The sequence below is a fragment of the Ursus arctos genome, unplaced genomic scaffold (genome assembly GCF_023065955.2).
Source record: "Ursus arctos isolate Adak ecotype North America unplaced genomic scaffold, UrsArc2.0 scaffold_14, whole genome shotgun sequence".
In the NCBI taxonomy this organism is placed as follows: Eukaryota; Metazoa; Chordata; class Mammalia; order Carnivora; family Ursidae; genus Ursus; species Ursus arctos.
The window spans coordinates 16,976,493-16,992,462 of NW_026622808.1; the positions used below are offsets into that span (position 1 = coordinate 16,976,493).

General features: G+C 41.3%; 1 protein-coding gene across 1 annotated transcript in view; it reads left to right on the forward strand.

Annotated features, from left to right (window-relative positions):
- The window catches only part of LOC113242672 (putative adhesion G protein-coupled receptor E4P), a 49,634-nt gene that overhangs the window by 29,079 nt on the left and 4,585 nt on the right, over nucleotides 1–15,970 (forward strand). The window contains exons 7-12 of the mRNA XM_057311250.1: nucleotides 394–552; nucleotides 2,463–2,657; nucleotides 4,911–5,146; nucleotides 6,890–6,956; nucleotides 8,969–9,060; nucleotides 12,211–12,391. Coding sequence (XP_057167233.1) covers nucleotides 394–552; nucleotides 2,463–2,657; nucleotides 4,911–5,146; nucleotides 6,890–6,956; nucleotides 8,969–9,060; nucleotides 12,211–12,391 — 930 coding nt within the window. The remainder of the gene's footprint in view (nucleotides 1–393; nucleotides 553–2,462; nucleotides 2,658–4,910; nucleotides 5,147–6,889; nucleotides 6,957–8,968; nucleotides 9,061–12,210; nucleotides 12,392–15,970) is intronic.

A 15,970-nucleotide genomic window follows, 5' to 3' on the forward strand; every position in this document is an offset into this window, starting at 1 on the left:
CAAGGGAGAAAAGAAGTACTAGTTCAAAATTCAACAGATATATTCTCTTCTCCCAGAAATCACATTGCCTGGACATCAAAAATGATCTCCTTTATCCTTCCTCTTCTCATTTACCTTACAAATGAGAGAAACAGTCAAGTAGGATGGTTAATATTTATGGCTCTGAAGTCAGAACTCCAGGACTGGAATCCCATCTCCTTGATTATCACCAGGGTCCAATTGTCAGTTTCCTCCTGAGTAAAAGAAGTATAGGAATATCTACCTCACAAGGGTTTTGGAAGGGGTAAATGAGGTAATAGATGCAAAATGCCTAGTGTATTTTGGAATATGAGCAACAATCAATAAATGTTAGTTGTTCTATGACTGGACTAAGACAATGTGGTTATTCTCCAGGTGAAGAGAGAAAATGAGCAGTCCATCTGTGTCTACTGGCAAGGGTCGTCTTGGTCTAATGAAGGCTGTCAAGTCATTTCCTCAGATGAAAATCAAACCCTTTGCAGTTGCAACCACCTCTCCAGCTTTGCCATCCTCATGGCATCCACCAAACTAAAGGTAACCTCTACTTCTGTAAGTAAACTTACCTCCATTGAATGGAACATTATCAAGTTCCATTAAAAAGAGGATTGATTGCATTCCGACATTGAATGGAGAGAGGTTTTAGAGCAAGCCCTCTATTCATGAAAGGCTGTTGACATTTTCAGTGGAAATCACTAGAATGTTGACCTGGGAGTGCAAGCCATTTAGTGCTTCTCACAGTTTTCTGTTCCACAGGACCACGGGGGCAGGGTGCTTATTTATAATGCAGATTCTTGGCTCCATCCTCAAGAGATTTAGATTCTGAAAAACCTGGAGTGGAGGTCAGGGATCTGCATTTTACAAGGGGATTCATACCCTAGACAAATATTTGTCGCATCTAGGACTGTCAGGCAGATTCTAAGTGTGTGGAAGGTACCCACTGCCTCTGCGAATGGGAACATAGTAAGTAATGGACCTCAAAATAAGTGAATTGTATTGTAGGTTACAAACTTCTCTCTCTGATATGGGCAAGTGACAGCAGGAACGGCTCTGTGCTCCCTCAACACAGAGGGAAAGAATGTCAAACACCTCCTGAATAACTCCTTACCTTTACATCGATCATACATTGAACTGATAATACTTGGAAGCTATTAGGTTGAAGAAAATAAACTAGTAAATTGTTCTCACATTTCTTTTTACATTTTTAATGGGGCTACTAGAATATGTAAAATTCCCTCATAGGATGTATCTTTTTTTGAAAAAAACACTTTTTTGAGATATCCTTGACATGTAAAAATTGTATATTTAAGGTGAACAACTCGGTATTTTCGTGAATGTGTATGCATTGTGACAAGATCTTCGCAGTCAAGCTACAGACCTTACCCATCACCTCTGCATGGGTGTCGTGTCATGTGTACATGTGATGAGAAAGTTTGAGATCTACTCTCTTAGCAAATTTCAAGTATCCAATACAGCATTGTTAACTGTTGCCACCACACTGCACATTAGATCCCCAGAACTCACTCAGCTTGCATAACTGAAGCTTGGTGACCCTTGGCCACATCGCCTCATTTTCATCACCTCCCAGCCCCTGGCAACCAACATTCTATTCTCTGCTTCTGTGACTTTGACTCTTTTAGATTCTGCATATATGTGAGATCATGCAGTATTGGTCTTCCTGTGTCTGGCTTGTTTCCCTCAGCCTGAAGTTCTCAGGGTTCATCCACGTTGTCACAAATGGCAGGATTTCCTTCTTTTTTAAGGCTGAGTAACATTCCATTGTGTATATACACCTCAGTGTCTTCCTCATCCATCCATCGATGGATATCTAGGTTGCTTCCATGTCTTGGCTATTGTGAATGATGCTCCTGTGATATTTCTATGGGACCACGCCGGTCTGGTGGTTTCAGTTTTCCAACAGCCCTGTGTAGAAAATGCTCTTCATGCCTCCATTACTTTGCCAGGGGTGCGATGACAGTGTTCCATAGACTGGGTGGCTTAAACTACAAAAACTTATTTTATCATAGATCCAGAATCTAGAAGTCCAAGTTCAAGGTGTTGACAGAATTGTTTTTTTCTGAGACCGCTCTCCTTGGCGGCAGATGGACTCCATCTCCCTGTGTCCTCACTACCTGTCTGTTTCTAAATTTCTAATAAGGACACCAAGCCTATTGGATCAGGGCCCACCCTAACGACGTCATGTAGCTCACTTAACCCTGTCTCTAAATACAGTCATATTTTGAAGTCCCCATATTTTAGGCCTTCCACATATTAATTTGTGGGCGGGGGACACAACCAGCCTGTAATACTGCCTCCATTTTAAATATGGGGACACCGGATCTCAGAGAGTTAAAGTCATTTGTCTGAGGGACAGACCTGAGACACCCATCAGGCACATAACAACGTAACTGGAAACTGTAACGGATTCCTTCTTTCGTGGCTCATAGGTGGATCCTGTGCTGACCATGATCACATATGTGGGGTTGAGCCTCTCTCTGCTGTGCCTCCTCCTGGCAGCCCTCACCTTCCTCCTGTGCCGACCCATCCAGAACACCAGCACCTCCCTCCACCTGCAGCTCTCCATCTGCCTCTTCCTGGCCCACCTGCTCTTCCTCACGGGCATTGACCGGACAGAGCCCAAGGTAGGAGAAATAGCTGAGACTCACTTTTCTGTGAACATTTCCAGTGGCTTTGCCACTACGCTCCCAAAGCCCAAGTAAGGGTAGCTGGATGTAGGAAGAGGGAAGGAAGGTCTAACAATCTGGGTGGACAGTTCAACCCCCATTGCCAACAGTTGCCCTTTTTGTGCTGTCAGTAGTGGGTCTTGAGGAATGAGGGTTAGAAGGGAGTTCCCTGGCTATGAAATGGTGAAAATTAGGGCGCTTGGGTAGCTCAGTGAGTTAAACGTCCGACTCTTGGTTTTGGCTCAGGACATGATCTCAGCGTCATGAGATTGAGCCCTGCTTTGCCCCACACTCAGAGGGGAGTCTGCCTCCCCTCTCCTACTTCCTCTGCCCCTCTCATCCCTCTCTCAGATAAATAAATAAATATCGTTTAAAAAGAAATGGTGAAAATCACATATCTAGTCAAACTAATTTATTTCAACTTGGCAGACCTAAAGTTTGCCTGATATCATATAATAGGCTTTGTGACGTTTTAGTTAAGAACCTGACTGCCCTTCACTTAATCCAGGGCACACAGCTCCAGAGCAGCACCTTCTCGCAGAACTTCCTGTTAGGATGAAAATATTCTACATACGAACTCTTCAATATGGGAGCGAATGGCCACATGTGGCTATTAAGCACTTGACTCTGGCTAGTGTAGCTGAGGAACTGACTCTTAAATTTTGTTTAATCCTAATGAATTTTAATGTAAATAGCCCCATGAGTGTCTCCACAAAGTAGACCGTGCAGATCTGTAGCTATCAAGCTTATTCGGCAGATGAGGAAGGACACTGAAGTGTTTATTTTGTGATTATCTGTGATCATACAGCTCATCTGAAGCCATTGGGTCATCTTTCGGCACTTTGCTAAATGAAAACTTTATTTTTTTTTAATATTTTATTTATTTATTCAACAGAGATAGAGACAGCCAGCGAGAGAGGGAACACAAGCAGGGGGAGCGGGAGAGGAAGAAGCAGGCTCATAGCGGAGGAGCCTGATGTGGGGCTCGATCCCATAACCCCAGGATCACGCCCTGAGCCGAAGGCAGATGCTTAACCGCTGTGCCACCCAGGCGCCCCTAAATGAAAACTTTAAACGGAGGATACTCATCTCTCTCGGGTAGTGTTATATGCACGCGCAAGATGACTCTAAAGGTCACAAAGTTGTTTCCCAGACCTAACTGTCAGCAGTTGTTTTTTGTTGAGTCTGCTTGGCTGGTTTTTAATTTAAAAAGAGTTGCCAGCCTCTGGGTACTTACCTCGAAGAATTGAAAGCAAGTTCTGAAAGAGACATTTGCACGCCCATGTTCACAGTAGCACTGTTCACAATAGCCAAAGGTAGAAACAGCCTAAGTGTCTTGACAGATGGTGGGTAAACCAAGCGCGGTATGTACATAGGATGGAATATGATTCCGCCTTAAAAAGGAAGGACATAGTGACACCTGCTACAACATGGATGGACCTCGGGGACATTGTGCTTAATGAAATAAGCCAGTCACAAAAGGACACATCCTGTCTGATTCCACTCATAGAAGGTCCCTAGAAGAATCACGCACATCCACAGAGACAGAGAGTAGATGGTGGGAACCAGGGGTGGGGGAGGGGGTGGGAAGTCAGTGTTTCATGGGGACAGATTTCAGTTCTGCAAAATGAAAAGAGTTCTGCAGACGGATGGTGGGCATGGCTGCACAACACTGTGAATGTACTTAACACTTACAGGCATCGACTAGACCAAGAACCATGCACTCATAAATGGTAAGACCGTAACTTCTGTGTTATGTACTGTATATTTTCCCACAATTTTTTTTGAAAGCTGTCCACATTTAAAAACTGAGAGATTTTACACAACAATCCAGATTTCCAGGTGTGTGCGTGTGTGTATACGTTTTAAAGAAAGGAAACACTGGCAATATTGGGCCCACATTCTTGAATGGAAACCATTGCTGGAGCTGAAAGCAACCGCTACTTTTCAGAAGGGTCAGGTGGCACAGTTCCAACCCCTGCCTATTCCCTAACGCTCGCCTGCTTGACAGATACGTGCTGCCTGCCTGGCCCTCTCTAAGTATTTGAGTTTGCCACCATGAGCCAACCCAGAGAAGTACAGGAACTCAATCCAAGCATCTTGCTCTGCACAACTGTGTTCCGTTTACCTTGCATCCCCTTTGCTCCAAGCAATGGTGGACATCGTTCTCCATGCACCATCAGATTCTCCCCACTCTTGTCTCCCCTCCAGGTGCTGTGCTCCATCATCGCAGGGCTGCTGCACTACCTCTACCTGGCCTCCTTCACCTGGATGCTCCTTGAAGGGCTGCATCTCTTCCTAACTGTCAAGAACCTCAAGGTGGCCAACTACATCAGTACCAGGAAGTTCAAGAGGAGGTTCATGTATCCACTTGGCTACGGGATCCCGGCTGTGATTGTAGCTGTGTCTGCAGGCGTCGGACACAGCAATTATGGAACACAAACTCAGTAAGCACGGTGTCTTTGTCACGAAGAAGTAATAATATATGTATAAACTCCTACTACCTGCACTGTTGTAGGCTCTGTGGGCACCCTGAGAAACAAAGCAGACAATAAGCTAATAGACAGGCAATATAATGTTAGGCTTTGATAGCTACCACCACAGAAATCAAAGCAGAGAAATGGGAATATATGTGAGATGATATTTTAAATAGTGTGGTCAGGGGGACCACGAAGAGGTAAACCTCCTATGTTATATGTCATTTTAATTTTAAAAGGTCTTACTGTGTTAATTTCCTATTGCTGGGGGTGCCTGGGTGGCTCAGTTGTTAAGCATCTGCCTTCGGCTCAGGGCGTGATCCTGGCGTTCTGGGATCGAGCCCTGCATCGGCCTCCTCCGCTGGGAGGCTGCTTCTTCCTCCCCACTCCCCCTGCTTGTGTTCCCTCTCTCGCTGGCTGTCTCTCTCTCTGCCAAATAAATAAATGAGATATTTTTTTAAAAATTTCCTATTGCTGTTCTAACAAATTAGCTGTTCTAACAATTAGCTCAAACTTGGTGGCTTAAAACAATGCAATTTTATTATCTTAGAGCTCTGTAGGTCGGAAGTCCAACATGGGTCTCCCTGAGCTAAAATCAAGCTATTGGCAAGTACATTCCTTCTTGGCTCTAGGGGGGTTTCCAGCCTTAAGGGGCCACCCATATTCCTCAGCTTATGTCCCCCTTCCTCTGTCTTCAGACCTGGCAACATTGCACCTTTAAATCCTTCTGCCTCCCTTCTGCCTCTCCTTTCCACTTCTAAGAACGCTTGTGATTACATGGGATCCATTCGAGTAACCCAGGATAACCTCCGCATTCCAAGATCCTTACACTCAGTTATATCTGCAGAGCCCCTTTTGCCTTGTAAAGTAGCAATTCACAAATCCTGAGCGTGAGGACTTGGGCATCTTTGGAGTGGAGAGAGGCTCACTTTATTCTATCACACCTACAAACTGATCTTTCGACATTTGTTCTAACTTGCAAAATTAAATTTAGTAAAAATGGGCAATCGTGGGCTTAGCGTAGAGATGATTTTTGGAAAAGAAACAATGTACAAAAGGGTGTCCTTCGAACTAAGCAGTAAACAACTTACTTTTGAAATACAACTTGAGGAAAGAGTACTGTCCTTGATGGATGAAAATCGGAGTTGAAACTAAGTATTTTTGTTACTAAAAGCCAAATATGTGTTTATCGTGTTATTGGTCTATTGCAGTGGTTCTCAGTTAGGGGTGATTTTGTCCCCCACAAGGGACATTCAGCAGTGTCTGGAGACCTCTTTGGGCGTCACAATGAGGGAGATGGGTGGCCAGAGATGCTGCTAAATGCTTTGTGATGCACAGACCAACCCCGCCGTGAAGACCCATGAGCCCCGATGTCAGTAGCGCCAACGCAGAGGGACTCTGGTCTATTCAAAGCCACTGCTCTGAGTTTGTTATTGAATTCTGATAGTGGAAGGATGTGGCGGCATTCAGTGGGTGCTCGATGCTTAACTGAATGGTCTGGGCCACTATACTCAGAATATAAGTCTTCCATGAATGTTCATCATTGTTAATTTTTTCTCCGTGTTATGGTAATGTCATTGTTATATTATTATTTCCCCCTGACCCAATTCTTGTGCCCGTTTCTCTCCCTATGTTTCAGTTTCGGGAAAGAGTCTTTTAATGCATCTTCTTCTTTTTATGAAGATCTGGAAAGTTGTTTACTCTGTTTTTCAGCTGCTGGCTCAGCTTCCATGGAAAATTCATTTGGAGCTTCATGGGACCTGTTTTTGTTATTGTTTTGGTGGGTTTATAATATTTGTCGTTACTTTGAATATAGAAAATACCATGCTTCAGAGGGGAGGGGGGTGGGGGAATGGGATAGGCTGGTGATGGGTAGTAAGGAGGGCACGTATTGCATGGTGCACTGGGTGTTATACGCAACTAATGAATCATCGAACTTTACATCAAAAACCAGGGATGTACTGTATGGTGACTAACATAATATAATTTAAAAAATTATTATAATAAAAAAATAAAAAGAGAAAGAGCGAAAAAAAAAGAAAAAAAGAAAATACCGTGTTTAGCTGATATGACAAAGGGATATTTGGATAAAGACTTATTTAAAATTTCCTTAGAGTCTTTGGACTTAGAGCAGAACATACCAAGAGATTAGGGACCCTTTTCTTTGTGGAAAGAGTCACATCTGAGCTGAAATTAAGATATCACGTGTTACTTTATTGGCGTCACTGATGATTTGGCTTTCTAAAAAAGGTGTGGCCAAGGTCGATTAGCTTTTAAAACTTATACTAAAAATATTTAACATGAGCTGTATCCTCTTAGTAAAATTGTACGTGTACAATGCAGTATTGTCAACCATAGGCATGATGGGATCATACAAGAACTCCAGAGTGTAATCAGCTTACATGACTGGAACACTATACTTCCTGAATCATAACTCCTTATAACCCTTCTCTGCCCCCAGACCCTGACACCACCATCCTACTCTCTGCTTCTATGAGTTTGACTATTTTGGATACCCATGGAAGTGAAACCATGCTGTATTGGTCCTTCTGTGACTGGCTTATTTCACTCAGCATAATGTGCCAAAGGTTCATCCATGTGGTCACATATTGTAAGGTTTCCTTCTTTTTTAGGGCTGAGCAATATTTCACTGTGTCTGTCCATCTATTTATACAACTAGCTATCTCTAGCACATCTTCTTTACCCATTCTGTTAATGGACACTTGGGTCGTTTATACATCTTGGCTATTGTGAAGAGTGCTGCAAAGAATATGGGAGTGTGGGTATTTCTTCAAGATTTAGATTTCAATTCTTTTTTTTTTTATTTAAATTCAATTAGCCAACATATAGTACATTATTAGTTTCAGATGTAGTGTTCAATAATTTATCAGTTGCGTATAACACCCAGTGCTCATCACATCACAACTTCTTTAGGATAAATACCCAGAAGTGGGATTGCTGGATCATAAGTCAGTTATATTTTTAATATTTTGACAAAGCTCCATACTGTTGCCCACAGCAGCTGCACCAATTCACATTCCCACCAACAGCGCATAAGGGTTCCAATTTCTCCACGTGTTCACCAACACTTGCTGTCTTTTTCATTTTCAAATACCTTAAATTTCACAAGATGTTGCAAAAATAGTTCAGAGAGTCCCAGGTAACCTTCACTCAGCTTTTACCAAAGATAGCATGTTACATAATCATAGTAAAATGCCGAAACCAGGAAAATGATTTCACTTCTGAATTGACAGAATGTATTTTGCAAACAGAATGTGATCATCAATCTTGAGGGTTTTTTAATGGTTGTGTAAAACATTTAGTACATGATTTTAAAATTTTGTTATGAAAAAGGCATGCCAATGTGGAGATAAAACAAACCTTGGAAAAGATAAGCACCAAAATGGAAATAGTGCTTTTCTCTGTGTGTGAGTTTCTTCTCTGGAATTTCAGATAAGTTCTGTTTGTTTTTCTTCATTTTCCTAATTTTGGATAATGACCATATATTGCTTCTCTAATCAGAAAAAAAATGGAAGTTAATTTTTTTTTAAAAATGAAGGCATATGCAACTGATGAATCATTGAACACTACATCAAAAACTAATGATGTACTATATGTTGGCTAACTGAACGTAATCATAAAAAAAAAATCAAGGTGTATATCCAGTGAGTTTCAGAAATCCTAAACATATTTTATAAGTTTCAAGAATAGATTCCTATGCCATTTCCTAGTTAATTATAAATACTGGGTATTAGCCTACTTTAAACTCTGCCCTTCATGTCACTTCCACAGATCAACTTGTCAATTTATCTGACAACCCTGTGCATTTTAAAAGGCCAGCTTAGCTCCCTCAATAAGGAAGTATCCCGGGTGCATAACACAAGGTAGGTGGGCACAGAGCCAGAACATGTGAAAGAGGGTTTTGGTTTGTTTTGTTTTGTTTCCCCTCCAGAATATTTCACTGTGTAAAGTGAGGCCAGTGATTCTAAACTGGGGCCAATTTTCTGGAGACATTTTTGGTTGTCACAACGTGGGGTGTGGGGTGAAGAGGGGAAGGCTGCTACTGGCATCTAGATGTTAGAGGCCAGGGATGCCGTTAAACATCCTACAATGCCCAGGACAGCCCCACCACAAAGATGATCCAGCCCAAATGTCAGCAGTGGTGAGGCTGAGAAACCCTGAGTTAGGGGAATAATGGCTTTGCAGTTTTCCCCATTTTTATAATTTTGGGTAACTTATATGGTCCAGGTGAAAAGTAAAGCTTATCCAGAATATGAACCTCTAAGGATGTATTTCTACAAGAAGTCATTTTCAGTGCTTAATATTGTGAACTACAGGTTATAATTAATAGTATTGTATTAACTTATTGTTTCATGCAAGTGTTATTTAGGTACGTAGTAAAAACACTAGGTCAGGAGACAGCTGCCATTGAAAAGATAATTTGTTATACTCAGAGACCCCAAGAGAAAGGGCATGCTGTGCCAGGCGAGGGGGGATGTTCTGGGGAAAACCGGAATTGGCTAGTAGGCAAAGGGACGGGGAAATTGCAGGCAAGTGCCTTTATTGTGGTGTCTGTGGGAAGGAAGTGAAGCAGCGTAAACAGGTTTAGGATCGGCTAGTTTGAAAAATTCCAGTAAAAGACTCCTTTTTTTTTAACTTATTTTATTTAAATTCAGTTAGTTAACATATATCATAACATTAGTTTCTAATGTAGAGTTCAGTTATTCATCCATTGCATATAACACTCAGTGCTCATTACATCAAGTGCTCTCCTTAATGCCCATCACCCAATTAACCCATCCCCTCCCGCCTCCCCTCCAGCAACCCTCTGTTTGTTTCCTAGAGTTAGGAGTCTCTTATGGTTTGTCTCCCTCTCTGATTTCATCTTATTTTCTTTTCCCGTACCTTCCCCATGATCCTGTTTTGTTTCTTAAATTCCACATATGGGTGAAACCATATGATAGTCATCTTTCTGTGATTGACTTATTTCGCTCAGCATAATACCCTCCAATTCCACCATGTCGATCTTTTCTGATGGCTGAATATTCCATTGTATAGATATACCACATCTTTATCCATTCATCTGTTGATGGACATCTTGGTTCTTGCCATAGTTTGGCTATTGTGGACAAACCTGCTATAAACATTGGGGTGCCGGTGCCCCTTCCAATCACTTTTGTGTCCTTCGGGTCAATACCTAGTATGGCAATTGCTGTGTCATAGGGTAGCTCTATTTTTAACTTCTTGAGTAACCACCACACTGTTTTCCAAAGTGGCTGTACCAGCCTGCATTCCCACCAACAGTGTAAGTGGGTTCCCCCTTCTCCACATCCTCGCCAACATTTGTTGTTTCCTGTCTTGTTAATTTTAGCCATTCTGACTGGTGTGAGGTGGTATCTCATTGTAGTTTTCATTTGTATTTCCCTGATGCCAAGTGATGTGCAGCATTTTTTCATGTGTCTGTTGGCCATTTGTACGTCTTCTTTAGAGAAGTGTCTGCTCATGTCTTCTGCCCATTTCTTGACTGGATTCTTTGTTTTTTGGGGTTGAGTTTGATAAGTACTTTATAGATCTTGGATACCAGCCCTTTATCTGGTAAGACATTTGCAAATATCTTCTCCCATTCTGTAGGTTGTCTGTTGGTTTTGTTGACTGTTTCCTTTGTTGTGTAGAAGCTTTTATCTTGATGAAGTCCCAATAGTTCATTTTTGCTTTTGTTTCCCTTGCCTTTGGAGAGGTGTCTAACAAGAAATTACTGTGGCCAAGGTCAAAGAGGTTGCCGCCTATGTTCCCTTCTAGGATTTTGATGGATTCCTATCTCATATTTAGGTCTTTCATCCATTTTGAGTCTATTTTTGTGTATGGTTTAAGAAAATGGTCCCGTTTCATTCTTCTGCATGTGGCTGTCCAATTTTCCCAACACCATTTGTTGAAGAGACTGTCATTTTTCCAATGGATATTCTTTCCTGATTTGTCGAAGATCAGTTGACCACAGAGTTGCGAGTCCATTTCTGGGTTCTCTATTCTATTCCATTGATCTATGTGTCTATTTCTGTGCCAGTACCATCCTGTCTTGATGATCACAGCTTTGTAATAGAGCTTAAAGCCCAGAATTGTGATGCCCCCAGCTTTGGTTTTCTTTTTCAACATTCCTCTGGCTATTTAGGGTCTTTTCTGGTTCCATATAAATTTTAGAGACTCTTAACTATAGAAAACAAACTGAGGGTTGCAGAGGGGAGGTGGTTGAGGGGATAGGGTAACTGGGTGACAGGCATTAAGGAGAGCACTTGATGTAATGAGCACTGGGTGTTAAATGCAACTGATGAATCACTGAACTCTAACTCTGAAACTAATAATACACTACAAGTTAATTAATTGAACTTAAATAAAATAAATTTTTTTAAAAAGAAAAGAAAAAATTCCAGTGGGCTCCTGGACATAGGGACTGTCCCCAGTTGTCTGGTACCTAGCCCTGGGATGATTAAGGCAGGTAGACAGTGGCCTGGAATGTGAGAGCCCCATAAAGGAGGTGATTGAGGGCGTGGGCTTTGGATTGTTTGGTTTGCATTTGAAAGGCATGCTCTAAGAATTGGCTAACCCCAGGATGTGCAGGTCCTCCAGGATCAGCAAGTTTCCAGTTATCACAACAACAGAATACAGAAAATAAAAAACATAGTTAATACATTAATAGTATATAATTACAATAAATGCCATTATGTTAATATTATGAATACTGGAACATATGCTATTTCATTATACCAAACATAAATATATACTTTTTGTATATATGTAATGTATTACTTTCTATCAACAATTATGGATATTTAACACTTCACAATATATTATACTAACATTACATACAAGTCAATCTTTATAACACTCCTGCCAGGGATAATCATGTTGAACAGGCTGATATTCTCAGTAGTCCCAAGCCCCATGGCCAGAGTAAAATCATCCCAGTATGTGAGAGAAAGCATTGCCATGAACCATGGAGCTGAGATGAATAACATCATTCTGCATCTTGGTTTTGGCAGGATGCTGACGCTCAAAGCCATTGCTCACCTTTTCATTTTGGGCTGTTCTTGGGGCCTTGGCTTCTTTCTGGTGGAAGGAGTCCTGGACCCCATCAGGTCGGTGGTGGCCTATTCCTTCAGCATAATCAATGTCCTACAGGGAATCTACATCTACTTGGTCTACTGTCTTCTCAATCACAAGGTAAACCAGTCTGCCCTCCACACATTCCACTGCCTCTTGGTGTCTCATGTGTTACCACTACTTTCTGTCTCTTGGGCTTCTCCATTGCTTGGGTGATGGTTGTGTATGTGTGGGGGTGGGGGTGGGGGAGGCTCTTTCTCCCACATCTTAACATTTGTCCCAGGGACCACCTTTCCAGGATTTGTCTCTCTCACTTCCAGTCATTTGAACCTGTACTGAATGAAGTAGCAGAAACTGGATAGAGCCATACAAGGTCCACAATGAGACCTTGAGAATCTGACAATGAGAAGAAAACACACACACACACACACACACACACACAAATGGGGAAAACATAGTAAATGCTGAGAAAGCCTTGCTTAGGACTTTATCTAGGAAAAATCCCTATGCTATGAAAACAAATCTAGGTTGTTACATTTGAAAACTGAGTTTGTAATTGTAAATGTGGGCTAATTCTCAGAATGAAAAAAAGAATCAAATGTTGACTTGGAGGGGCATTATTTTATGCATTATGGCATGGGAGCTATGATACAATAATTTTTATGTGATGCTCAACTTTTGTAAACTGCAGTTTCACACAAATAGTTCGGGATTTATTAATTTTACAAGGATCTCTGAAGCTGTTGATATTCTTTTTTTTTATTTGAGCTGTTTTTATCATTTCTATAACTTTTTTCTTTCTTACCAAAAGGAAACCAAAGTTTGGGGAATTTAAGTAATTTGCCTAATATATCACAGATAGACGCAAAACTTGTTTTAGAACCCAAGTCTATTCTTTTATTTTTTAATTTTGTATTATGTTAGTCACCATACAGTACATCATTAGTTTTTGATGTAGTGTTCCATGATTCATTGTTTGCGTATAACACGCAGTGCTCCATGCAATACGTGCCCTTCTTAATACCCATCACAGGGCTAGCCCATCCCCCCACCCCCCTCCCCTCTGAAACCCTCAGTTTGTTGAAACTTTTGATATTCTAATCCTTTTCTTGGGTGTGTCTACCTTGTCATGATTCTTTTTTTTTTAATGTTTTTTTTATTATATTATGTTAGTCACCATACAGTACATCCCCGGTTTCCGATGTAAGGCTCGATGATTCATTAGTTGCGTATAACACCCAGTGCACCATGCAATACGTGCCCTCCTTACTAGCAATCACCAGTCCATCCCACTCCCCCACCCTCCTCCCTTCTGAAGCCCTCAGCCTTCCTCTCACAGTCCATAGTTTCTCATGTTTCATTCCCCCCTCTGATTACCCCCCTTTCTTTATCCCTTTCTTCCCCTACTGATCTTCCTAGTTCTTATGTTCCATAGATGAGAGAAATCATATGATAATTGTCTTTCTCTGCTTGACTTATTTCATGATTCTGTTTAGAGTTCCACCTTTTAAATTATCTCGTCTAACTTGCCAGATTTTATTTGTCCATAGTAAGGGTTGATAAACTTTTCTTCAAGTGTCAGGAAATATATTTGGCTTTGCAGGCTACAAGATTTCTGTTGCAGCTATTTACCCATGCTTTAGTAGCATGAAAGTGCCCATAGGCAATATGTCAATGACTGGGTATGGCTGCACGCCAATAAAACTTTATTTACAAAAACAAGTAGGGGGTGTAGTTGCTGACCCTTGGTCTCTTGTGTTTTGAAAATTCTCCAACATCACGTCATTGATTTCATGAGCTTGTACATTTTTACAAGATTTTCAATTTCACTTTGCAATCATTTGCACTGGGACTTACTGATTGGATGTTTTACTATCTGGTAGAATTATGGGCGTGGAGAAGTACAATAAGCACTACATGTAATGCATTTAGAAAGTTTTTATTTTTAAGTCATCTCTACACCCACTGTGGGGCTCAAACTTAACAGCCCTGAGACCAAGAGCTTCACACTCCATAGACTGAGCCAGCCAGGCACCCCATGTGTAATGCAATTAATGCTCAATCGTTAAATGTATATGATGGCTAGTCAACAAAATGAAGTAAATTTTTCTCAATCATTTCGTTGCAATTTAAATTTCAAATTGGCAAAGAAGTCAGACTCTCCCTCTTTGCAGATGACATGATACTTTATGTGGAAAACCCAAAAGACCCCACCCCCAAATTAGTAGAACTCATACAGCAATTCAGCAACATGGCAGGTTATAAAATCAATGCACAGAAATCAGTTGCATTTCTATACACTAACAATGTGACTGAAGAAAGGGAAATTAAGGAATCGATCCCATTTACAATTGCACCAAAAACCGTAAGATACCTAGGCATAAACCTAACCAAAAGCGTAAAGGATCTGTACTCCAGAAACTACAGAACACTTATGAAAGAAATTGAGGAAGCCACAAAGAGATGGAAAAATATTCCATGCTCATGGATTGGAAGAACAAATATTGGGGCGCCTGGGTGGCACAGCGGTTGGGCGTCTGCCTTCAGCTCAGGGTGTGATCCCGGCGATCTGGGATCGAGCCCCACATCGGGCTCTTCCGCTATGAGCCTGCTTCTTCCTCTCCCACTCCCCCTGCTTGTGTTCCCTCTCTCGCTGGCTGTCTCTATCTCTGTCGAATAAATAAATAAAATCTTTAAAAAAAAAAAAAAGGAAGAACAAATATTGTTAAAATGTCTATGCTTCCCAGAGCCATCTACATATTCAATGCAATCCCTATCAAAATACCATTGACATTTTTCACAGAGTTGGAACAAACAATCCTAAAATTTGTATGTTATTTGCCCCTTCCTCCTTATGGAGAGAAGTATGTAGTCACACTTAAACAGACATGTGATGTCAAAACAGTCTTCTTTCCTAGGTGACAATGTTTGCATATTTTTATATTAACTTTTCATTTTCCGAGAAGCAGTATGGCTTCACAGAATTTCACAGACTTGGCAGAGTTGCAAATATCTCTAGTATGTTCCCTCTCCATGCTCCAGCTTTCCAGGGAGCTCCTTGAAGCCTGCTCCTTTGTTCTTTCCAATACCATCTTGATATTTTGAAAGTGTCCCTGTTCCTTGAACACTACAGGTTCCAGACCCACCTAAAATTACTCTTCTTTAAGACATGGCACTGGCCACTCCCAAAGGAGCCTGGGGTAGCACATGAGTCCGTGTGTCATCTGGCTGTCACCAGATGATACTGAGATTGGGATATTTGGTTCATGCTGACATTTATGACTCCAACAAGACTAAATCCTTTCATGATTTAGCACTCTCTCCCATGAAACATTTAGCCTACTTCCTCTTTAGTAAACATGCTTAAGCATCCTGCAAGACCTACCAAGTCTGGATACCTGTACGATTAGTTTTCTCCCAAGGTTTTCTGGCAGTGTTTCCTGTTTCTGGGGGCCGAGGGCTCAGCAGTCTGGGCTTCAGTTGTGAAGCTCAAGAGTCCAGAGGCATTTGAGCCATTTTTCTCTCCTAATAGTGCACATCTCTAAGACTTGTATGACTTATATGTGAAAGACCATTTTCAAAAACCATGGTAGTCCAAAATTTTTGTGATGTGCAATTTTACCAGATTTTAAAACAATGAGTGTCTCTATACACAGTTGCATTTCTGGAAAGTTTTCCTAAGAAAATAATGGGAACAGT